The sequence below is a fragment of the Macaca fascicularis genome, chromosome 9, assembly GCF_037993035.2.
Source record: "Macaca fascicularis isolate 582-1 chromosome 9, T2T-MFA8v1.1".
NCBI lineage: Eukaryota > Metazoa > Chordata > Mammalia > Primates > Cercopithecidae > Macaca > Macaca fascicularis.
The window spans coordinates 101,730,639-101,757,737 of record NC_088383.1 but is presented as its reverse complement, the minus strand read 5'-3'; the positions used below and the strand labels follow the sequence as shown (position 1 = coordinate 101,757,737).

The 27,099-nt window shown below is 36.2% G+C and overlaps 1 protein-coding gene across 10 annotated transcripts in view; it reads right to left on the bottom strand.

Annotated features, from left to right (window-relative positions):
- The window catches only part of EXOC6 (exocyst complex component 6), a 216,714-nt gene that overhangs the window by 73,622 nt on the left and 115,993 nt on the right, over positions 1-27,099 (bottom strand). For all 10 annotated transcript variants that reach the window (XR_012417949.1, XM_045361197.3, XM_005565957.4 and 7 more), the window contains one exon: positions 13,661-13,840. Coding sequence is in view for 9 of the 10 variants with exons in the window: in XM_045361197.3 (XP_045217132.1) it covers positions 13,661-13,840 (180 nt within the window). In the remaining variant the exon portion in view is untranslated. The remainder of the gene's footprint in view (positions 1-13,660; positions 13,841-27,099) is intronic.

Here is a 27,099-nt window from a genome sequence, read left to right as displayed (position 1 = left end):
ATCCCAAAATCTGCCCCTGCCTCCTTAAATTGACAATAACAATTTGAGTTTTTGGATGGCATGGTCAGTTTTACTTCTGAATATCACTTCTGTATTTTGAATTACATGGTTCATCAGCAGGAAATCTGTTAGCAAGCTTAATAAGTACTCAATGATTATTATATTGAGTAAAAAGGGCAAGTGAAAGCCTAAAGGCCTGTGTCTTCAATAGGACAAAGTATTTCTCCCTAACATTGGGAATTTGCAACAGTTATTCTGGTGCTAAAGGGTCTTTTGTTTTAATCACTACTAAATTTACAGTTGAGTCTAGAGAGTTGTGGTTTTAGTTACTGTATTTTTCCTTCATGGAGGTGTACAAGAAATGAGTAAAGGATACATACGAATATTTCTAATCAGTACTGATATCATCTTTACTAAATAACTATTATATAGATACTTCCCAAGTTTCTGCCTGAGAATAATAGATTACACCTTCACTTCAAAACTAGAAAGTATTCTCTATTTGACAAATTTCAATATGGAAACTGATTTTCAGGCAGTATAACTTTTATACTCTTTATACAGACAAGAAAATGACCTTCATGCTGTCCATTTCTTCACTATTTCTTTCAAGTTTACTTAAAAAGCACTTATCAAGCAACTACTTTGTGTAAGACACTGTGTTAAGTGCTACTGAATATATAAAGATGAATAGATGTAGTTCCTGACATAAGAGGTGTAAGTTCTACAATAAGGAAAAGAAGGCAAGTCTACAAACAGCAGTAGTATAACATATAAACAGGACCATAAAAGCAAGACAAAGTATCCACATGTAGTCAAGTGGAATCAGCAAAGGCTTTGTGAAAGAGGTGGCATTAGAATGTCTTTGGGAAGAGATCCAGGATTTTTACAGTTATAAATAAAGCTAAGGCAGAAAATCGAAGACAGATCCAAGACACAATGAATATGCCAGTTTGGATGCACATGTTTAGTAATGGTCAGAAATGTGTGTGTGTGTGTGTGTGTGTGTGTGTGTGTGTGTATTTTTTGTAGAGATGGGGTTTCGTCATGTCAGCCAGTGATCTTGAACTCCTGGCCACAAGTGATCCACCCACCTCAGCCTCCCAATGTGTTGGGATTACAGGCATGAGCCACCATGTTCAGCCTCAGAAATATATGTGGAAAGAGGCTGAGATCATTTTCTTTTTGCTAGCCTGTGGAATTTCTACTTAATTCAATAGATAATCAAGAATCCCTAATATTTCTGAATAGGGAAATAAAATTAGACTGTGCTTCAGAAAGAATAATCTAGCACTGGTATATAGGATGGACTGAAGTAAGGAGACTCTGTTGGTAGAGACCAATTAGAAGACAATTACAATAATCAAAACTTGAACTTCAGTAACAGGAATAAGAACAGAAAGAAGAAGATATAGGTTTGGAACATTTACATTTCAAATGCTAGATAACATTTTGTTTTTCCCTAAGAAGAATTTTCAATATTTATACATTCAAAGAATAATTGTTAGGTCTTATTCTATCAAGAGCTCACAAGGTGAAAAAGACAAACAAATATGGAAAAAAAGCAAAATATGATAAAGCCATAAAAAAGGTAAGAGCTAAGGCATTTCAGAAGAGCAATACTGGGCTGGGGTGAGAAAGAAATACCTGCACTGGGTCATGAATCACACTGGGTCATGCACTGGGTTAGACTTCTACGAGTGCAGTTTGGGATCAAGGTGGTAGAGAAAAAGCATTCAGGAAAAGCATAAACCATCTTTGAAACAAGTAACAATAACAACTAATATTTTCTGAGTATTTATTATATGTCAAGCACTTTTCTAAACATTTTGGGTATACTATTTAATTTAACCTCACAAAAATCTGTAGGGTATATGTTGTCATATACCTCATTTTACAGATGAGGAAAGACCACAGAGAAGTTTCCAAATGCACCTTAATATTAAGATGCATTTGAGGTGAGCACAGTGCTTTTACAAACTAGTCTCAGAGAATCTTGACTGTTTCACAAACAACTAATATTACCTTCAAATTTAGGTTTCCACAAAACAAGGATGTTGCCAAAGTAATTAGCCTTTAATTTAAATACCTAAGCAGAGAAAAATAAGCCTGCAGGAAGTTCATTATTTTCTAATTTACATGCTAGCTTTAGTTTGTATCTACTTACCGACATGGCTGTGTGATCACTGTTGTTAGTCTGAGAAAGGAGTCACAAGGCAATCAAATAAAAAAAGAAAATGTATTCTAGTAACAGCAGAATCAGTGTTTAAAGTAGCAAAAGGGAATATACTCTAAAACAAGCAAGTTCATTCTGTGTGTGCTGCTAATTTAGAGGCATTCATCTATCACATAAATGTGACCATCATTTTTTATTTTGAAGATTTAGGCATGCGTTTTTACATCCATACTTATCAGACAAATCCTCCTCCAAACTTTTGTCTCTCTCATCAAGTTGTCTAGTCAGAATTAAAATACCAAGAGCTTTAGCAGTTATGTCTACTGAATAAGTAAATTTAGAACGCATCAGTTCTTTGACAAGGTTCTGTACTATACAGCAGTGATTCTCAAACATTAAGCAAAAAATGCAACTTCTTAAGCTTCAAAAATTTTAGCTCAGTTAGGTCTAAGGCCAAGCACTGGAATCTAAATATTTAACAAGAAGCTCTTCCCGCAGATGATTTTAATACAGAAAGAAATGTCAATTTCTTCACAAACGACAAAATTATAGAGAATATATGATTCTGAAGATGTTTAGGATAAGTCTGCTTCTTCACATAATCTGCTAATATAGCTTAAATAAATTACTCAAGGAAAGATGGCACACTAAATTATTTTACAGCTAATTATTTAAATGTTTTGTCTCCCTCAAGGAGTGAATAGCAAGCCAAAGTAAAAACTGAATCACTGGTTTCAATTTAAATACATATATGCCCCTGTTGTAGTTCTGTACTAATTATAAAGTACTGGCTTATTCCTTAAAAACATTAAGGATTAAACATTAATTCTGTAAAATAACAAGAATTAATTAAAATATCCTTAAAGTCTATTTAATTTTTTTAATTACCTAATTTACTTTTCAAATTTTAATAATAAAATATATGGTATTTAAGTACTTTTTTAAAAAGATATTTACCCAGACATATGGATTTAACTTTATTATATTAGGTCAATGAAACTCAGAATTTATGTATTAGCGGAAGTTGAACTTCTGGTATCGCCTAGACTGAAGGTCCCCCTCCATATCGGAAGCTGCCCTCTTCACCAAATACACAACGAGTAAAGGAGAAACCACAAGCAGAAATGGAGGAAGCAGATACTCACTAGCCAGGCTGGTCAACCTAATTAACCCTAGTAGGCAGTGAGACAGCAGTTGTGTTAACCAGACAAAGAACGCTTCTGGAAGACTGGACTAGACGCTAGATAAACACTAACTTTTTTCTAGATTAACTTCGAATAAATCTTATTTGCATTAGCAAAATTATCCCACCATCATAGTTATTTTATTCAACTATATTTTCCATAATCTTTCAAAGTGTATATAAAGATGTCTTAGGAGATATAAAGGCCACAAAGTTAACGTGAAATTCAGATAAAATTTAGTAACCTAGTCAATAAAAGTCTGTCAACAACATTCAACATATAACTACTATGTATGTCACAGGATGTGATAATGAAAGTATCATAGTTCACAATATATCATTTTTACATGAATTAAATTCAATAAATCACATCAACATTATTCAATGCCATTATAAATTTTTAAAAATTAACATTCAAATAAGAAAATCCAATTTTTAAGGATATATATACACAATATATGGTTATATTTTCATTTGATAGGGAAAACACATAAATGTATTCAAAGCTGCCTACACCATAATTTAAAAACCTCAATCCTTGTATTTTTCAATTCTTTTCAGTGTCACATAAAATAAAGGGTTATTAAAGCCATGATTGTACTGTTGACTATTACCTTTTTCCTTTATAGTTTTCAATCATGTAAAAGGCCATCTGAACCCATATACCTAGAAAAAAGTGTGAACCAAAAAATAAAGGGCAGAAAAGTACGGAGCTAAAAGAGGACATGAGGTGTCACAATAAATAAATCAACATTTGGATTGAAACATTACATTTGTCTGAAAGAATGATGCTTAGAAACATACAATATTATATACAGGGACTTTAGAGATGATCTAATCTTCTAGGAGAAGGAAACAAGTTGTTCAGAATCAAGATGGTAGACTAAGTTAATGTGTTTGCTTCTCATCCATCCTGAGATACAAGTAAAATAAAAAGCATAGAACTGCAAAAAAGAATAAAGTGTTTTCAACAGCAGAAAAAATGAAGGTGTAGGTGGGAATTCATCAAGGGGTGCTTTCTACAAGACAGAAAGCAGATGAAACAGAGAACAGAAAGCCACTGCCCATTATATGCTAACAAAGAAGTAGTACAGTAGAGTTTGGAGCCAGGTATGCATTAGAAGTCCAGAGCTGCAGGTATCAAAGAGGATAAAAATGAGAAATGGGATGGAAAATGGAAAATTACTGAAGATTTCTGAAACAATTGTACCAATGATCCCCCACCCAGAGGGTCAGAGAGTCAGAGAGCACAGGCAATTTCCCTAATGAAAGAATATTTTGGAGAGAGCTGAGGCTCCTGTTGTAGGGAGAAGTAAAGGGGAGCATAGGAGAGCAGAGGGGGATGGGGCAAAAGGAGGAAGAGGGAGAAGAAGGGAATACATTCTCATGTTTCTTAGAATTCAGCGTTTTTGTTTTGTTTTTTGGTTTTTTTGTTTGTTTTTGTTTTTGTTTTTGAGACTAGGTATTGCTCTGTTGCCCAGGCTGGAGTGCAGTGGTGCAATCACGGCTCACTGCAGCCTAGACTTCCTGGGCTCAAGTGATCCTCCCACCTTAACCTCCCAAGTAGCTGGGACTATAGATGTGTGCCACCACACCCGGCTGACTTTTTGTAATTTTTATAGAGACAGAGTTTCACCATGTTGCCCAGGCTGAAGAATTCAAATTTTAAAACAGATACTAAAACCTGTATGCCAGAAGACAATGGAGAAATGCAATGAAAGTCATCAGAAAAAAAGCTAATCAACCTATAATTATATAATCAGCCAAACTATCAATCAAGCATGAAGACAGAAGACATTTTCTAATATGCAAGGACTTAAATAGTATACTTTCCTTTTGTGGGAAAGTTATTAAAGTTACTGAAGTTTTACGGGAATTCAGCAAAACTGACTGGTAAAGTAATTAAAACAAAAACAAAAACAAAAAAATCCAAGAAGCCTGGGATTCCAAGAAACAGCTCCTAACACAGGAGAGCAAGGAACGAAAGTCCCAGGGTAACAGCTATGCCCCAATTCTAGACAGCAACTGGTACAGGTTAGGGACAAATACCTCTTAAAAGAGGCCTCCTGGAAAGAAGACAATTTCACACAATGGAAGGAAAGGAAATCGGAACACTCAATATGATGAAGGTACAATATTCACTTATCAAAAAGGAAAAAAATTATGTTTTAAATATTAAGCCAACTAAAATGTGTATAATTTCATTAAATAATGGAGTATAATTTTAAAAAATCTATTTGGTCATGATGCTAGAATTATTCTCCTTCAAGTGCCCAGAACTTGGATACTGGATCCAAAAATGAAAGGAAAATAAAAAAAATCCAAGCATACTATGCTTTGTGTAAAGGGAACAATATGAGCATAATCATAACAAACACCAGTACTGTTTACTGGTGTTTAGCTTGGAAAGCCAGCCTAGGAGAAAGGACAGATTTGATTGTGGTTGTCAAACAGAATGTACATACTAATACCCTGAATAAGATAAAAATAATAGTATAGCTATCAGAAGAGAACAGATGGAAGAACTGATGGAGCAAAGGAGAGGGAGGCTAACTCCTTTATTTCAAATAGAAGGGAATTAAGATACTGATTAAAGTAGAGAGAACCAGGAATAGAAGTACAGTATAACTATTTTATATAAACAAATAGGCTTGGCGCAGTGGCTCGTGCCTGTAATCCTATCACTTTGGGAGGCCAATGTGGGTGGATCACTTGACACCAGGAGTTCAAGATCAGCCTGGCCAAAACAGCGAAACCCCGTCTCTACTAAACATACAAAAATTAGTAGGGCGTGGTGATTCATGCCTGTAATTCCAGCTACTCAGGAGGCTGGAGCTCAAGAATAACTTGAACCCAGAAGGAGGAAATTGCAGTGAGCCGAGATCCCTCACGCCAATACACTACAGCCTGGGCAACACAGGAGACTCTGTCTCAACAAAAAGAAGGAGAAGAAGAAGAAAGAAATAGAAGAAATTTAAAAATGTAACAATCAATAGTTTAAAAAAGGGGAAAGGAAAGGTTGCTACGTGTACTTTTGTACTTCACAGGATCACTAGATATTCCCTGTTTTTTATTAAGATAACCACCAGAAGAAATAAAACCAAATAGTGAAAAATAGCAGTCTAGAAGACTGGGAGTGGAAGTGGGGAAAGGGAAAGGAGAGGAGCTATTTTCCATTCCAAACTCTTTTGGACTACTTATCACACCATTTATGTGTATTAACTGGAATGAAAGCAAAACAGAACGACCTTTATTTTTAGCTTTATGAAATAAAATAGACATTAGCAAATTAATCCAGAGGCTAAATAATTTGTCTGCTTTCACAACTGCAGTTAATCGGAAGAATCAGGCCTAAAACCCAAATCTCAAAAATTTCAAGATAGTGCTGAATTCTCAGAAAGAATTCTTAAGGAGAGAATGATTTTAAAAGTTAGGTACTATCCATTTCTATCCAAATAATGTACCTTTATTTGTTCTGGAGCACATATTTGTTTCTCAATTAAAGAAAGCATATTATGTTCTAAAATCGTTAATGGAAACTAAAAATGCAAATTAAAAATTTAGTAACATCAGATACATTTAGTGGGAAAATAATTTACAAAGGATACTAAATTGGCACATCAGTAAAACACTACAGCCCAAAGCAAACAATTAAACCAAGGAAAAAAACTCTTCAAAGGATATACCTGAAAAGAGAAACACCTTAAAAGGGACAGATGGATAAGTAGATGCTGTTTAAATCGAGTAACACTTGTACATTTCCCCATCTTGAAAGAAGTTCCTACTATAATATTTTTAAATCTTATTATTGAGCATATACTGTGCTTGATTTCTTGAGTTAATAAAAACTAAACAATTTTTCTCTGACAGTATGATTTTAAATGTTATGCTTTATTTAGTGGTGTGCTAGTAAATATGTAACAATGATTCTCTGGGGGAAAAGCCTTAATTTGTACCCTTTTATAAAAAGAATGGTCTAACCACTCCTACCATGGCTACCAATGTGATGCCACTGAAGGCACAGCTGGAAAGAAGTGTGCACAATTGGATCTTGGAATATATATTTCCCAACATGATCTTGAGGCCATTTACTATTAGTAGGAAGGCATTTCTAATCTCAGAGTAAAAGATATTCAGAGGAATAATCCTGTTAAAGATGTTTTTTTAATGGACAGCTTTTTAGGCATCTAATATCTGATGTGAGATTTTCTTGAAAAATATCCCAAATTACCACGTAATTAGAAAACCATATGCCACCAGTAAATTCGTATTATTACCAAAGATCATGTCTGTTTTTTTGTTTGTTTGTTTTGAGACAGAGTCTCACTCTGTCACCCAGGCTGGAGTGCAGTGGTGTAATCTTGGCTCACTGCATCTCTGCCTCCCAGGTTCAAGTGATTCTCCTGCCTCAGCCTCCCGAGTAGCTGGGATTATAGGCATGTGCCACCATGCCCAGCTAATTTTTATATTTTTAGTACAGACGGGGTTTCACCATGTTGGTCAGGCTGGTCTCGAACTCCTGATCTCGTGATCTGCCCAACTTGGCCTCCCAAAGTGTTGGGATTACAGGCGTGAGCCACCGTGCCCAGCCGATCATGTTTTTTTTAAAAATTGTCCATCACACCACTTCCATTAATGCAGAAAATCAAAAGTTAAGCATATTTGAAGGCAAAGGAAAAGATATCTTTCTGGGAATAAATGCTTTGATATTTATTTATTTATTTATTTATTTATTTATTTATTTATTTTGAGACGGAGTCTCGCTCTGGCACCCAGGCTGGAGTGCAGTGGCCGGATCTCAGCTCACTGCAAGCTCCGCCTCCCGGGTTCACGCCATTCTCCTGCCTCAGCCTCCGGAGTAGCTGGGACTACAGGCGCCCGCCACCTCGCCCGGCTAGTTTTTTGTATTTTTTTAGTAGAGACGGGGTTTCACCATGTTAGCTAGGATGGTCTTGATCTTGTGACCTCGTGATCCGCCCGTCTCGGCCTCCCAAAGTGCTGGGATTACAGGCTTGAGCCACCGCGCCCGGCCAATGCTTTGATATTTAAAATTCAAACTAGAACCAGATGTATTTACTAATTTAATATCCCTAGAGTAGTAGCAAAATTAAGCAAAGAAGATTACATTATAGTTAAAGACAAAACAATGAAGAGTTTCCAGAAAGGAAGAAATACGAACAAAATGATCATTCCAGATCTTCTATTTACTTCTAACATAAAAGACAACCATTTGTTAGTATAAATATTTAGATAAATTGGGTACCTTTAGTGATGAACACATGTGAAGACATTTTAAAAACTCATTGTCATTTACATGTCTCCCCAATGGACGGTAAATCAATAAACTATCCTCATTAAAATGAATACACAATTAACATTTATAAAGGAAGAAAATGTTTGTTGTTATTTCCAGAAACAGACCAGTACTGGGTGGTTAGGCAGTAAGTTCACAGTAAAACGTTACTGAGTTGCATTTGGCAGTCATGAAGAACAACAAGATATGTCCAAGCTGCTCAACAACTTATTCTACTTATATTCATGTCAGTGGTGAATGAATGTTTACTGTTTTTTAAAATTCTTCTGGTTTAAATTTTCTAGCTAATATAAAATCTTGTTTAAAAAACAAAACTTGTTTATAAATTCACTTTAGAATAGTGTCATAAATGCATAGAAAAAGAGAACCTGAAGAATACTTGCCAAAATGTTAACAGTGATGATTTTTATTTTTATTTTGTAAGACAGAGTCTTGCTCTGTCACCCAGGCTGGAGTGCAATGGCGCGATCTAGGCTCACTGCAACCTCTGCCTCCCAGCTTCAAGCAATTCTCCTGCTTCAGCCTCCCAAGTAGCTGGAATTACAGGTGCCCGCCACCATGCCCAGTTAAAACAATGATGATCTTTTAACAAGATAAAGGTGATTTTTGTCCCCTTCTCTATACTTGGCTATATTTTCTAATTGTCAGAAAAAAATTATTAGAAAGAAGAGAAACTTACACATTTAAAATATTGAAAATTGGCATGATTTCCAAGGGTACTAATTTAGAGATAAAATTGTACTTACATATTAATCAGACCTCATTGGCATTAGCTAGTATCTGACTGTTAGCAACTGTAAGCACTGCAACTCAAGCTATAATAATGATTCAAATATGCCTTACAATGAATGCCTTTCATAATAAAGAACATTTTCAAATGGCTGTATAATGCAAAGTCATAAGGATGAAACTTAGTATCAAGTTTAAAACACAGGCATAAATACAACAAGAAAAAAAGTAAAAAAAAGTGTCATTACACAATGAAACTAATACTATAAAGGATTTTAAAATTGTAACAAGGCAAGAAAGGAGAATAAAAGACCAAACTAACATTTATTAACAGTACCCACTTTTTGCCAAGTACCCTACCAGACAACTTTTCTACATACTATTTTCATTCATTTTATGACAGTCCTATGGGAAAAATGGATTATGCTCATTTTGCAGAAGGGAAGAGGCTCAGAGAGATTGAGCAACTTGCCAGGATCCCATAGCAAGTAAATTACAAACCTAAAGTTCAAATATAAGTATTTCTAACTCTACAGCCCATCTCTGCACATTGTCAAGCACTCAGACCTCTAGAAATAATAAAAGATAAACATTCCTCACGGGAGTTTGCCCTTTTATTATTCTAATTGAAGATAATATATTTAGCAGAGAAGCTTAACATTTTGGGTAACGGGAAAATATTTGTTATTTCTATCAATACTATTTAGCTTGCTGTTAATTCCTGTAGCCAGAAGAGAGTCTGCCTTCTCAGCTAGAGCACAGAAAAATGCAGATGAATCGGTATTTTAATCTGGAGGCAAGGTGAGGGGAATTTTTTTTTTTTTTTTTTTTTGAGACAGGGTCTCCCTCTGCTGCCCAGGCTGGAGTGCAGTGGCATGATCTTGGCTCACTGAAGCCTCCGCCTCCTGGGCTCAAGCAGTCCTCCTGCCTTAGCCTCCCAATAGGCTAATCTTTTAATTTTTTGTAGAGACGAGGTTCACTATATTGCCCAGGCTGTTCTCCAACTCCTGGGCTCAAGAGACCTTCCTGCCTCGGCCTCCCAAAGTGTTGGGATTACCGATGTGAGTCACCACAGCCAGTAAGGGAAGTAATCAATTCTCTTACTCATCTAACCTTGGCGATAAGAGGTGTTTAAAGTGAACATTATTTGGGTTATTGTGGTTTTCCAAATCCTACAGGTTTCCACTGCTACCGCAGTCTGTGAAAATGACAGAGTACTTTCCCTAGACTCCATCAAAACCATCATTATCTATTAATCTGTACTGTTCTCGTGTCCTGTGAGCAGAGAACAAAATTTCATTGGATAGATCATAAATTTTCTGGAACAAATGGAACTTTTCACTGGGCAATGGTGGTCAGCAATTGCACATCATGACAATCTTTGACTAAGAAAACATTCAGATTAGCCAGGCATGGTGGCCCGCATCTGTAGTCCCAGATACTTGGGAGGCTGAGGCAGGAGAATCACTTGAACCTCAAGGTGGGGGCTGCAGTGAGCCAAGATTGCACCATTGCACTCCGGCCTGGGCGACAGAGCAAGACTTCACTGTAGGGGAGGGGAGTCCTTTTGGCAGGGGACTGACAGAAACTAAATACTCAGTGAAACTAAGGGTGGAGCTTTTAAGCTAAAAGTGTTCAATCTTAGGTAACTTTCAGGGTTAGGGGGTGAGAGAGTCACCTCTATCCCAGAAAATCTCCAAATTTTTGCACTATTGGCCAATATTTGCACTATTTGATAGAGTGGCCCTTAGTTTCTCAGCTTCCATTGACTCTAACATACTCCATTGTTCCTGAACACTACCAAAACCAAAGACAGGGCATGGGGCCCAAACCAGAACCACTACTTAACTCACGTCTGTAAGTAGGATGGCTTGTTCTGCTTAAGCAGACTGATTTGCGGTTAAATGTGATAAGCTTTGTCTGAAGCTTCTTTGAGGGATAAAGAAGTCCAGAATTGGCCCTTTACCCTATTTGGGTCCAAGAATAACCTTAAACCAAGAAATCATTTTCAACTTAAAACATTCAAATAAAAACGGTAGCTTAACGTAATGCCATACTTCATCTAGAAAAATAATAGATTTAATGCCTCTGCCTCTTCTCTTTGCTTAAAACAATCCAGTTGAATTTTTAATACAATTTCAGGATTTCAGAAAATATACAAAGCCACAATATAATGACTCTATTGATTCTAAAATGTATCATAGTCAATAATTTACTATTTTTGCTTGAAGATTATGCTTTTAGTTCATTCTTGAATAACAATATACTGTTTTTAGGACCATTTTTCTCTTTTTTTTTTTTTTTGAGACAGGTCTCACTCTGTCACCCAAGCTGGAGCACAGTAGCATGATTACAGCATCCCAAGTAGCCAAGACTAAAGGTACACGCCACCATGCCCAGTTAATTTTTGTATTTTCTGTAGACATTGGGTTTCACCATGTTGCACAGACTAGTCTCGAACTCCCAGGCTCAAGCGGTCCTCCCATCTTGGCCTCCCAAAGTGCTGGGATTACAGGTGTGAGCCAATGCACCCAGTCCACTTTTCTTTTTTCTTAGATGTAAACTATTATTTTCTTTTTATATGGTTATGCCTTGTATTTATAGTTGAATTTATTGGTCTACATTGTATAAAACTTTATTTCCTTTATAGAAAAATCTATGTTAGATGACATAAAAGTCCAAAATGGCATACGAAGACTCAGTTAAAGTCATACAAAATGTCATAATAGATAGATGAGTGATCTAGTTAGATCAGGAGTCTATTTCTCTCAGTGTCACCAGAATGTGTCTTATGAAAAAGCAGGATTTCCTCTAGGATGTCAGCCTAGAAGGTGACCTTGGAAGGTGAGACATTTACCCCAAACATATCTAACATATAATATCTCTTAATCCTATTCCATTTATGTACAAAATTCCTACCCATCACCTCAAAGCAATACATGACACAGATATTAAAACATAAAACTGTGTGTGTGTGTGTGTGTGTGTGTCAGCAAGCTTGTGCATGTGTTTGTTCTTGGGGATTGCTTTTGGCTAGAAGCATGGAGATTTACACTGACAAGGTGAATTCAAATTAATTTAACAATTATTTAGTATAAACTATATAAAAACACTTCTATAAAAATTCATTGATATAAAAATTAACTGTATTTACAGATTGCCTTTTTCAGTTCAAAGACAGCATTTGGGAATACAGTATCATCCCTGGGTAAGCTTCTAAAATTCTCTGGCCCAGATCCATGATGACGATCTCTTTAAAATAGTCTTCCATTAATTTTTCTTAGCAACACCTTCCCTTAACTTCGCCAATTGGTTCTCTGAAGCAGTTTCTGATGGGGAAAGACTAAAGGATGAGGAAAATTACCTTTTCCCCCCCCCAATTCCAAGCAGAGAGAGGGTGGCTGGGGGCAGCTGTGTAGGTTCCAGATTAACCCATTTAAGCCTAGCATTCCATTATTGGAACGCTAAGCTGGTGGAAGTTATTTATATCACACTGCTCAAAGTCATCTCCAAGGTCTGATTTTTCACACAAAATAATTTGCAACCTCCAGCATAAATGGGTTAAACACTTTATTCTTGTGTTCAGCTATATCGTATCATAAGATTAAAAGGTTGATAAAATTTCTTCCTATATTTTTTGTATAAAACTATTGCATTCATGTTTTAACAGTTTTATTATTTCTGGATATACCTAACAAGAGTATGTTCATCCCACCATATCTTTAGTCTTTGCAGTCCTCATCTGAAGAATCCAACATTTCAGCTTCTTTATACCCTAATGTCCTTGCTGTATCTTTTTTTTTTTTTAACGTTTCATCAACCAACTGTCCAAAATGTAGATGTGCTATGACTACGTGCCAGGATAGAACAATGCTTCAGTTTTGCTTTTATTCTCTTGGCTCAAAAATAGCCAGTAATTTCTTGGTCCTTTCTAACTGGAAAAGTCATTAATTATGTTGACTCTACGAAAATTATTTCTATTAGAGATTATTTCTATTTAAGTCTGTATTGTCAGTTTCAGGGTTTTGCCTTGGCTTTGGTGGAAACAGAGTTACAGTTATTTTGGTTAAAAATAAAATAAATCAAAATTTCAAGCAATTTGGCTAAGTTATAATTCCTTGCAAATGGATTTATAATAATGGAAAAAGAAACATGCACTCCAGGAAGTTGGCTTAAGCAAGTAAACCTCAAACTAAATTCTAAAATATACTTTTTAGTAAGCAAACACAAAACAATTTTTGAAATTTTTTATACTTACAGGCAAATGAGTAAACACTTGAAAGATGCTTCTCAAAAAATTTATAAGGTCCATTAAATAACCACTAGCTCTTCCATCTGGCTCAGACATTGTCCAGTCATAATCAGCAAGCTGAACAAATTCATCAATTTTTTGATTCAGTTTGGTATATATTTCTCCTTCTGCTGCATGTCGAGCATCCTGACAAGGGACAAAATAACAACAAAAGATAAGAAACAGATAATAAAACAAGTGTTCTTACAATTCTAGATATTATTTTACATTTACCTTTGGTTAAATATTTTAGTCATTTATTCAAAGTCCAGGAAAACTGTTGTTGTTGTTGTTGTTGTTGTTGTTTTCCGGCAGTACTCTATTTATTTGACTGGATATAACATCTTTTCTTAGTTCCTTTCCAATCTATCACCTTTTTTTGTCTTTATGTGATAGAATACTTTATGAGATATTAATTCCTGACTTGTTCTTACAACTCTAAGAGGACCCTTAGAAGAAACAGAAGTGGAAAAACAGAAGTTGCCAAGAACACAGAAGACCACCTCTTTCTAACCCCGATTCACTGAGAGCAATTCAGTTGGACTATCACAGAAGAAATGGAATATCTGCCAGTGCTTTGAGTTTAAGAACGGGTGGAGGCAGAAGAGAAAGAGATGGAGATAGTTAATTTCTCTGAGGAGAAATAAACAACAGGAGTGATGCCAGCAAAAATAGCAGAGGGAGGATCTCCAAACATTTTCTCATTCATAGAAGTAACCAGAAAACTTATCAAAAATTATAAAAATCAACCTTTTCAGAACTCTGAAAATTACCTCAAAACTTGCAGAAATACAGGCATCATTTATTCAAGAAAAACAGCTGAATATTGGTAGAAAAATTAGCTTTGTAGCATTTTAATATGCCCTATTTCCATTATTCTTCCTCTGTTCCAGCTCTACAGTACTCTCGAAAGACAACATTCTAAAACTCTGGTGGAAACCTAGAGCTTGCCAGCCATCAAAGCAGACAGAACAGAACTGCAGAACCTTCAAAGCCACATTCTCAGAGAATTATCATTATTTGACCTATCTGGTGGTTCCCTGGAAGACTCCATACCTGTTTACAGGGATGTCTTTATTTGACCTGAATCAGGACTGCCTAGTACAAAAAGCCTTTTCCCCAGGGGGCAGTTATCAAAAACAGTAAGAGGCAATAAGTTTAACATGGAGGATGCCTGAGATGGTAGGTAACAGCTGGGACAAACAATAGGTCAACCAAAGGGCTTAAAAGGAAAAATTGGGAAATAAAATGTCCACAGATGACTTTGAAAACCTCTACCAGATTCCTGGGAATCTAAAAGGCCACATACATAAATAGGGCTGTGTACACACTTGGGAAAGACCTAAGAAGGCTCTAAGCTCTCATTTATGGCTGACCTTGAAGCTCTGTGCAAGACAGAAATAATACAAGGTAGTGACAGGAGAAAAGGAAATTGTAGGCAGCAGTTTTATGTGATTAGCCAAAGGAAACTGTTGAAACAGCTGCAGAAGCTATGGGCTGATAAGACCCCGAAAAGCAGGGTGTAAACCATGCTAAGACTGACTAGACTCAACGTGGTGCTAGATTTAACCTGTTTCACCCAGGACTCAATGTACACTCACAACATACTCAATCACATACTCACCAGTGCCATGACAGTTTTAGGAACACTCATATTTGATGTAAAAATGGGTGGCACCACAATTCCAAAAAAAATTCCATCTTTTTCCGGGAATCATCATGAATATTTCATCCCTTGGTTAAAGAAACTCATAAAGGTAGCAGCCCCACTCCCGCTTGCGTATGACTCACTCTCTCTCTCTCTCAAGTGTGCCTGCACTCCCCTTTCTTGAATGTGTATTTTGTTTTGCAATTAAGTCTCCATACTTTCACTATTTTCTGATTCATCCTTGAATTCCTTCTCACAACAGTGTCAAGAGCCTGGACACTGGCTGGGATTGAGGTCCCAGCAGCATTTGGGGACCTCCCCCAGCCCACTGGTATCATGTGCAAGCAGGAAGTAAAAGCCAAAGCAGAATTATTAACTTCCTATCTCAGTGTTTAAGACATACCCCAACATGCACACAGAGCCCTTTGGCAAAGACTAGGGGACTCACAGGTTCCAGGCTTTTAAGCAAATCTGTATCCAATCACTAGCTGACCACTAAGCTAACCAAGCAAAGACTTCAATGGCCTCATATGACAAAGAACACAGACTTACAGACTTAATTCAGAAAGGTCACAAAACAAACAACAAATGGGAGAAACAACAAACCCTTGGGAGAGGAGAGAACTTCCAAAGTTGCCATCTTATATTATTTTAAATGTCCAGTTATCAACAAAAAATGACAAGTTAACGCAAAGAAACAAAATATGACCCATACACAGGAAAAAAGCAACCAACAGAAACTGTGAGGCAGTTCAGATGTTGAACTTATAGGACAAAAATTTAAGAACAAAAGGAAACCATATCTAAAGAACTAAAAGAAAATTATGAGAATACATCAACAAATGGGGAATATAAATATAAATTATTAAAAAGTACAATAAGTGACGCCTGTAATCCCAGCACTTTGGGAGACCGAGGCAGGCGGATTACCTGAGGTCGAGATTTCGAGACCAGCCTAGCCAACATGGTGAAACCCCATCTCTACTAAAAATACAAAAAATTAGCCAGACGTGGCAGTGGGTGCCTGCAATCCCAGCTACTCGGGAGGCTGAGGCAGAAGAATCACTTGAACCTGGGAGGCGGAGGTTACAGTGAGCCAAGATGGTGCCACTGCACTGCAGCCTGGGTGACAGAGTGAGACTTCATCTCAAAAAAAGAAAAAAAAAAAGTACAATAAGTGAAGTGAAAAAAAAAAAATCACTAGGCCAGGCGCAGTGGCTCACGCCTGTAATCCCAGCACTTTGGGAGGCTGAGGCGGGTGGATCATGAGGTCAGGAGATGGAGACCATTCTGGCTAACGCGGTGAAACCCCATCTCTACTAAAAATACAAAAAAATTAGCCAGGTGTGCGCCTGTAGTCCCAGCTACTCGGGAGGCTGAGGCAGGAGAATGGCGTGAACCCAGGAGGTGGAGCTTGCAGTGAGACGAGATTGCGCCACTTCACTCCAGCCTGGGCAATAGAGCTAGACTCCATCTCAAAAAAAAAAAAAAAAAAAAAGAAAAAAGAAAAAAAAATCGCTAAAGGAGTTCAACAGCAGATTTGAGCAGGCAGAAAAAACAGAAGACTTGATCCACAATATAAATCAACTGGATCTAACAGACATCTACTGAACGCTCCACTCAACAAGAGCAGACCACACATTATTCTGAGGTGTATAATCAAAATGTACCATTTCCACATTTTAACACTTCTTTGGCTTCCTCTCCAATTTTCACACTAACCACTTACTACTCACTGCCATGGTGGGCTGGGGAAAACCAACTATTGACAGACATCTTTCTATCTGCATGCCTGGTTTCACAGTAGGATTAGAATAAGAATTCCAAGATTATTTCTTCTCTCCCCATTCAGTGGTCCAACACAAAGCTGACATTAAGGAGAGGCATTGAGTTCAACAAAGCCTCCCCTCAAATACAGAAAAAAGTTAAAATAAACATTACTTTAGATAAAACAGATATTTAAGTTAATGTTAATGATAATGAATTGAAATTTTAATGAAGCACTATTAAATATGGTAGTAACAAGATGAGCTCTGACTCAAAATAGTTACTTATACAGTCATCCTCTGGTAAGAGACCGGCTCCAGGATCTCCCTCGGATACCAAAATCTGCAGATGCTGAAGTCCTTTATATAAAATGGTGTGGTATTTGTATATAATCTACATACATCCTCCTGTATACTTTAAATAATCTCTTGATTACTTATAACACCTAATACAATGTAAATGCTATGTAAATAGTTGTCACACTGTATTGTTTAGGGTATAATGACAAGAAAAAGAAGTCTGTACATGTTCAGTACAGATGCACCACGCATCTTTTCTTCCAAATATTTTTGATCCATGATAGGCTGAATCCAAGAGGTGGAACCCATGGATGTGAAAAGAAGGCAGGAAGGGTGTGTCTGTTTTCATTCACTGATGTATCCCTAGCACTGAGAACAGTGCTTGACACATAGTAAGCAGTAGATGAGCACTTGTTAAATGAATAAAGGAAATCACCCCTGTCTTGAAAAAAGTTTATAATCTAGTTGAGGATAGAAAATCCAGATAAGGATAGAAAATACAATAATCGCCCACACGCAGTGGCTCACACCTGTAATCTCAACTCTTTGGGAGGCTGAGGCGAGTGGATCACCTGATGTCAGAAGTTCGAGACCAGCCTGGCCAACATAGTGAAACCCCGTCTCTACTAAAAATACAAAAATTAGCCAGGCTTGGTGGTGCACACCTATAATCCCAGCTACTCAGAAGGCTGAGGCATGAGAATTGCTTGAACCCGGGAGGCAGAGGTTGCAGTGAGCTGAGATCGCACCACTGCACTCCAGCCTGGGCAATAGAGTGAGACTCCATCTCAAAAAAATAAATAAATAAAAATAAAAGAATGAAAATACAATAATCATAGAATGAATAAATATTCACAAATTAATACTAACTACATGTATAGTAAAAGTATGCCAAATAAGAAGAGATCATGTTGGCTAGAAAGAGGGTTTCATGGAGGAAAAGCAACATGGTGATAAGGAAAAATAGGAATCTAGAAGAAGTATTTATGTGGTGGCTGTTCCAGTTACTATTTTTGAGTTAGTGGCTTAAAATAACAAACATTTTGTTATACTCACAGGTTCTATGGGTCAGGAAATAGTGGAGATGACTTTGTACTACAGTATCTGTGACCTCAGCTGGAAAAGACTTGAAGACCGGCAATAAGACTCAACAGCTGGGGATTAGAATCATCTGGAGGCTTCCTCACTCTTATGTCTGGTACCAGGGATGGGTAGCCTTTCCATGTTGCTTGGCTACCTCAAAGCCAAGCACTTTAGTGTCTCCTCAAAGCACTCAAGTGGCTAAAGAGTAATTGGGCTTCTTACATGGCAGCACAGGGCTCCAAGTATGTGTGTTCCATGCTTGGAATAAAGGCAATAACACATTGCCTTTTATGTCCTTGCCTTAGAAGTCTAAAGTCTCAAATAATTTTTACTGTACTCTCTTGGTCAAAGCTGTCACAAGTCTGCCCAGATCAAGATAAGGGGATACAGATCCCCACTTCTCAATAAGAGAAGTGTCAAGGAATTTGTAGCCATTTAAAAAATCACCATTCCTGCTAATAATGAATAATGAAGAAATGGCTCATAAAGAAGATGGGTTAGTACTTCCATTTACTTAACAGAAAAAAACAAAAGCGGTTTGGGGAAATGGGAAGGCATCTGATTCCCACTATTTCACTTATCTTTACATCTCAAGCAAATTAACTTAATGTCTTACCTATGAAATGAGAATCATCCCCATCTCACAGGGCTGTTTTGAGCATTACACAAGCTTCTATAATTAATACAAAGTACCTAACAGTACTTGGCACCCAGAAGGGGCTAAAACAAATCAGTTTTCCTACACTTACTTGTGTTTTATACCTAGTAATGCTCAATAAATGTCTTACTAAAAGAACTGTATGGAGACTATTAATATATCAGAATTCCAAGCCTTCCAAATTGCCCAAGTTGGCTTAACTTAGTGTAGTTATTTTTATGTAAGAGAGCAAAAATTGAGTATTGAACATTAACAGGATTTTTTTTATGTAAAACTTGGCTGGGCACAGTGGTTCATGCCTATAATTCCAGCAGTTTGGGAGGCTGAAGCAGGAGGATCACTTGAGGTCAGGAGTTAAAGAACTGCCTGGGCAACATAGTGAGACTCTGTCTCTACCAAAAAATAAAAAATTTAGCTGGTCATGGTGGCTTGTGCCTATAGTCCTAACTACTCAGGAGACTGAGGTGGGAGGATCGCTTGAGCCCAGGAGTTTGAAGCTGCAGTGAGCTATGATTGCGTCACTGCACTCCAGCCTGGGTGACAGAGCAAGACCTTGTCTTTAGAAAAAAAAAAAAAAGTGAAACACTTCCAACCAGTGGAAAGGGGTGTCATATTTAATATGTATAATTCATGGCAGTAACACCTACTTCTCTTTAACTTCTTTAACATTAGGGGCAGGTACCTAAGATGGTAAATGCTTATGACCTACAGAACTACAACATAACATACCTTAATGATATCATTTGTAAGTCAATTTTCTCAAAGCAATATAAAAATATTTATTTAGCATTTTGCATTTTGCCCCAGTGTTCATAATCAGTTCCCTCATTCATGTCTCACTACTTTTACTGAATCTAAGCAGATGAATATAGGTCACTACACAACTGAAGACAGGCAGTAATTCCAGAAGGCAGCTGGAAAAGAGAACCCTAAACCTCAGAACTATGTACAATCATCTCATAAATACTCAACCTGCTTCCCTTCTATCACCGGGCAAAGAAAATTGAGAATCTGATTGCTTCTATCTTCCGCTGCATTTTCTATCTGCACTCAGACCGCTACTTATTATTTCTTTTGCTTTTTTGGGATGCCTCTAATATAGGCAGGAAGAGAAGGAGATGCATAACAAGATTTTAAAAGCCAGTTTCAAGAAGCTCCCCTCCTCCAAACTTATAGAGCTAAAGTACTTGGTTAAACTTTAGATTGATATAAAACTGGCTATTTCATTAAAAGCTAAATTTAAATCCAGCTTTAATTTTTTTTTTTTACTTTATAGAACTTTATTAAAATAAAAAAAAAAGATGCTAGTTCACATTTTCCTAGATTTAAAAAGCAATATGGGACAATTGAAATATTAACCAAAAGTTGACGGGGTGGTAGAGACCAAATATCTAGAAATTTTTAAATCATGAGGGAAAAAACACTATTTTTATCTGAAAGAAGAAAATTTAAAATGACAAAACCATTCACACCATCACGTGAAATAATTATAATTACATGCTTTCTAGACCACGTTTAGTGAACAAGTGGTTCAGAAAACACTACTTTCTAAAAGAAACTAAGCCAAAATAAAAGGGAAAACATAAAAATTGATGTATTGCTTTTTGGTATTGTCATTAGAACTTTGTTGATAAGTCTATGTTTCTGAGGTGACACCATGAGCAGGTTCCACTTTTCCCATAAAATATCTAAGTTAAAATAACCTTTTCTCAAGATGTTAAAAAACTTTCGGGGAAGGGTACCTAATATTTTTTAAAGTTTATTAATGCTTTCCACGGGCTATAATAGGAAGCAAATAAATCTATGTCAGGGAATCACTGGCTGTACTGTGTCAAAGAAAAATTTCAGACAGTACTCCCGAGCAGGAATACGATTAAAGTCAACACTTGAAAGGATTTTTCTAAGGACTAAGAATTCTGCTTATTTTATAATTCAGACAAATATAATCATTAGAAAACATGTGTCTGATCTTTATAGCTGCATGAACTGACTCACCACATTTTCTTTTTAAAGAAATGGGAGCAAGGATAGAAAGAAGAGATAGAAAAGGCTTTCAATGCAACTTTTCCTGTAGTTACACGTAGGAATACACTGAATTATTTGGTAAGATATTCCTAAGAGATGATTACTAATGATTACTAGCGATTTAGTGATTGCTAAGGAAATTAGTTAGAACTTCTTGGGGAGTTCTACAGTTGAACCCAGAATAGTCTCAATCCTTATGACCTTACCAGAAGCATTATCAACTCTTGACATTCTAAGAAGTCAGTCAGCATATCAGCTAACTCTTAAATAAAATGTAAAGATTCAGTTTATAAACAAAGTAATTAATTCATCCTTTGTTAAGGAAACAGTGCCCTCTGGAGGCAGAAATGTATCTAGCATAATTTGAGAACTTTAAAAAAAAATTTTCAATGTGTAAGAATTAAATATACCATGAGTGGTTCCCAACCATAGGTGTGCAACAGAACCCACCTGAGGAACTTTTTAAAACATACACATGCACAAATTCCACCTAGACCTCCTGGAGCATAAACATGTATGTTCTGAATAAAAGCTAAGTAGTAATAGCTAAAGATTTTAGTAAACATCTACGATTTACTGTACATCTTCCATTCCCCCTCTTGGAATAATTTCCAAATAAGTTTTGGAAAATCGCTCTGCCCCCATTCACAGCTATTTCATTTGGGTAAGACTGAACCTACATCTAGCTCCAAGGATGGGTCTTGCTAAATTTAAGTCAATTACCAGTCCCATCCTCTTACAAAAAAATTATATAGCAGCTAGTAGAGGGAGACAGTTTCTGTTCCTTTAGATGACAGGACACGACAATGTGAGGTTTGGGACTGTGACCAGGCAGTCATTTTGCTACCAGACTGACAGAGCCTAGAGCTGCTGGGAACTGCTGGGCCACTATAAGTAGTCTGATGATAAGGCCAAAATTGCATGAAGCAGAGTTAAAAGACGGAGAGACGCTGGGTCCATGGTGACATCTACTGAGCAGTAGTCCCCTATCTTTGGACATCTCAGTGTCACTGGCCAATAATTTTTTCTTTATTATTTAGGAAAGTTTGAGTTGGTTTTTCCATCAGTTCTTGCCAATTTTCCGTTAATAACCTTGATTAATACAACTATCTTAATAGAAACATTTATTCAATATTTAAGAAAAAAGTTACATTTACTTTTGCTCATTTAGAGCAAGGGGAATATATCTAAACTTTTATGGGCCTCAACTATGTAGGCAAGAGATAAAAAGTTAGAGCTATCACCATAAAGGTGTCTTCCCTAGTTAACTTCTTCCTGCTCTAATAAACAAAATTCCAATAATCCATTATCTTGACCTAAAAATTTCTAATGTTAGTTACACTGCATATAGCATCCAACTCATTATCCAATGTCACTACTAATGCAGAAGGGAAAAAGCAAATAAGACTAACCAATGTAATTTATTAATAGTATTTAGTTATGATGAAGGAAAAGGTATAATAAAATGGGCAGAGAAGTCAATTAATAAATTAAAAATTTTAAATATATATATAATTTCCATTATTTATTTTAGATGTCAATGTGGCAATAAAAAGAAGTTGTTTTATTTTTTATATTCTTGTTTTATTATTTATTTTCTTTACATTTAGTACTTTAAATCAACCAAAAAAAAAAGAGGGATTTGCTTGCTACACTTCTCATTAAATTAGCAAAAAGCACTAATTCACCTGGCTACTATTCATCAGGATTTTTCATTATACGGTATTACTGTGATTTTTTTTAAAAAAAATAGTATTAGGCTTTAGGATATGTATTGTGCCTTATACACATGCAAATCTTGCAAATCACAGATTGCCATTTGATCAATACTCTGGGTAAAACAAAGCTCAAGATCTGCTCCATAATGAACTAAGAAATCAAAAGTTAAAAGCCATGAAAAGCTTGTATCAATTACAAGAACTGAAGTATCATAAAGTTCTAGAAATCTCTCTAAAAGATTATCTTACTGGGTACAGTGGCTCTCGCCTATAATTCCAACACTTTGGGAGGCTGAGGCAGGAGGATCACTTAAGCCCAGGAGTTTGAGACTAACAGGGGCAACATGGTGAGACTCTATCTCTACAAAAAATAAATTTTAAAAAATTGGCCAAGTAAGATGGTGCGCACCTGTAATCCCAGCTACTCAGGAGGCTGAAGTGGGAAGATCACTTGAGCCCAGGAGATCAAGGCTGCAGTGAACCATGATTTAAAAAAAAAAAAAAAAAATTGCTCTTTGTAAAAAGAAATACAGTCATCACGGACTATAAGTCAGAGATTAATAATATCATAGTTCTAAAGTAGGCAGATCATAAATAGTATACTAAATGTTCTATTACAAAGGTAGGTTACTGTAAGAGTTATGTTAATTATACCAAAAACAATTTTCAGAGGGAAATCCAAAGTACTTCTTAGAGAGTTAGATAATGCAAGGTGAAGTATCAGGTAAAGCTATGGCCCAGACACAGCTGAAGATCGAAATTTAAGTGGAGGAAACTGACACTAACTGCTTCTGGAAGAAATTACATTTTCCCCCAGAATATACATTCAAAACACATGTAAACCAAACATTATTTTAAAACAAAAATAAGCATCCTTATTAACATAAGATGAATAAATATGATTTTATATTCATCTTCTGGGTCATTGTCTGAATGTCTGAATATAACTTCAGCTTTCCGCCTTCTGTGCATTGGTTTATACCAATTCTTCCTTCTCCTCATCTCTGCTGATTAAAATCTTACCCATACTCCAAACTGATACAAATACTTAAATGCCTTCAGGGTCCAGGCAGGTAACAAGAATGAATATGGCAGGCAGGGTATTTACAGTAGGCAGGATCATTATAGAGTTTAAGTCTCATCTAAGGGTATGCAAATTCAAAACATTTAGAAAAACCACAAAACCAAATCAAACATGTCTACAGGACCAAATTCATCCGCTATTACACACTGTTGTTATTTGTTTGTAGTTATCTGCTTTTCTAAATTAAAAGAATCCTAGTGGTCAAGAACCATTCCACATCTTCCCCTCAGCAATCAGCACAGTACCACAGAAATACATTTTGGGGCCTGACAGTGGCTCACACTTGTAATCCCAGCACTTTGGGAGGCTGAAGCAAGAGGATTGCTTGAGTCCGGAGTTTGAGACCAGCCTGGGCAATACAGTGAGATCCGGTCTCTACAAAACATTTTTTTTAAAATCAGCCAGGGTGGTAGCATGGGCCTGTAGTCCTAGCTATTTGGGAGGCTGAGGTGGGAGGATTGCTTAAGCCCAGGAAGTCGAGGCTGTAGTGAGCCATGGTCAAGTCACTGCACTCCAACCTGGATGACAGAGTGGGACCCTGTCTCCAAAAAAAAAAAAAAAACCCATATATATATATGTCTTTTTAAACATTTTTACATTACATTATATATATATTTTTGCTCAATAAACATCATTTAACATACACCCCCAAGTGAAAAATGACACTCAGTTTAGACAGAACCATCTAAGGAATGACTGCTTTATTTACAGGACTATCTTTTGGGACACAATTAAAGCCTTACTTTAGACAAGACAAAATATTTCATTTCTTGTTCTTTATCAAAGTAGCCTAGCCTAGAATAACCTAAATCTCTCATAGAGCCACCTGCTAATTACCTCACTTGTAGAAGGATATATGGGTTTTGAGCTATACTCAGTGTCTGGAATAATTCAAAATCCAGTCTTTGGATTATCTGAGATTGTCACAGGTCACTATAAACTAAATACTTCTCTAATTCTCCAATTACCTAAGTTATCTTCTTTTCCTTTTTAAAAAGTGGGTGCTACATGTTTACCTTTCTATTTTTCAGGGGCTTTTGTACCTCAAAAGTGTTCACAAATAATGACTAATGGCCTTGTGGTAGCATCTGCCACTCCTTAAGTGGTTGTTTGTCATCAGGTTTGCAAATCATCTGATATAAATAGCTTTTTAAAGTAGTCCTCAACCATTTCTCTCCATACTCTATTTCTGCTTTCCATGATCTTTGTAAGTGGCATTTGCTATAATTAACTGATTACTGATGATATTTAAAAAAAACCAGAAAGCTGAGCACTCTTATCTATGAGGATTGAGGTCTCTACATTTTGTTGATCCTCCTCTTTTGTTTATAGAACTGAAAAAATGTTTTTATTTTTCCTGTTACCTTTCATGTTTTTGGCAAAGTAGCATGTCCCTTATTTTCTATTCTATTTACGAAGGAATCTAATTACTCATTCTATTCCATATATATTTGTTATTCAATCTGCTTTTGCTTTTGGTTGTTTTCTAACTTACATTTTAGGATTTTATATCATTCAAATGTATTAAATCAGCTGTAAGCATAAAACTGCTTTATACAGTCCTCTGTAATGGGGCAAGACCGGAAAAGAAGAAGTTGGTGGTAAAGGATGACAAAAGAAATAAATGTCATATACACTGCCTTTTTAAAATGGCAATCAAATTGCATACACAATACAAGGAATTTTACAAAGGAACACTCCATCAATAAAAAAGCATATAAGTAATCAGAAGCTGACATGCAATTAATCAGTCAAGGCATAATTTTGCAAGTGCCTTCACAAAGCAATAAATCAACTTTACATGTATAAAACAGTATAACATTTTAATTAAAATGAAAAATTTTTAAACTGCCAATAATACCTCATTAGTTCTAAATGTTTATGCCAGTTTCTGAATTTGTATCTTCACAACTAAAAATTAAATAAACGTAAATTATCTTTTACTCATACGGTAATATCTCAGAAAGAGGTCACGTATCCAGTCAATAACCAGTAAGAAAGCAAAAGAAAGGTTTCTAAATAGCCAAAAGTGATACAGTTCACACACAAATAAATAAGGTGTAGTAAATTCTATCGTGGAATACCATATTGAATTCAAAATAAATAAACTACAGCTACATACAACACCACAAATGAAATACCCCAAGTCATGCTGAGTAAAAGAAGTCAGACACACAAAAAGAAGCACTCTGTGTGATTTCATTTAAATAGAACTCAGAAACAGGCAAAACTACTCTGTGCCGTTAAAAGTCAGTACTGAGAGGAAAAGAGATAGTGACAAAGGAGAGGAATGAGGAAGGCTTCTACAGTGCTAGTAATGCTTTATTTCTTCATCTCATAGTTACAAGTGTGTTCACCTTTCTTTCGCAATTTAAACAGACTATTTTTTAGAGTAGTTTTAGGTTAACAGCAAAACTGAACAGAAACTACAGAGATTTACTACATACCCCACAAATTCCAAAGTCCACAGTGTACACTGGATTCACTCATAGTGTTTTACATTCTATGGGTTTTGATGCATGTATACACAATTATATACTTCTAGAGCAATAGTTTCACTGCCCTAAACATCCTCTGAGCTTCATTTATTTACCCCTCCACCACTCCCTCACCCCTGGCTACCATTAATTTTTTTATTGTCTCCATAGCTTTCTCTTTTCCAGAATGTCACATAGTTGCAATCATACAATATGTAGCCTTTTCAGATTGGCTCCTTTCACTTAATAATATGCATTTAAGTTTCATCCATATCAACGGCTAGATAGCTCATTTCCTTTTAGTACTTAATAATATTCCATTGTCCAGATATACCAGGGTTTATTTATACATTCACCTACTGAAGGACATTTTGGTTGCTTCCAAGTTTGGGCAATTATGAATAAAGCTGCTATAAACATCCATGTATAAGTTTTTGGGTAAACCTAAGTTTTCAACTCCTTGGAATAAATACCAAGAAGCACAATTGCTGCATCATATGGTAAGACTGTGTTTCACTTTATAAGAAGCTGCCAAACGGTCTTCCAAGGAGGCTGTAGCATTTTGCATTCCCACCAGCAATGAGTAAGAGCTTCTGTTGCTCCACATCTTTGTCAGCTTTTGATGCTGTCATTGTTCTGAATTTTGG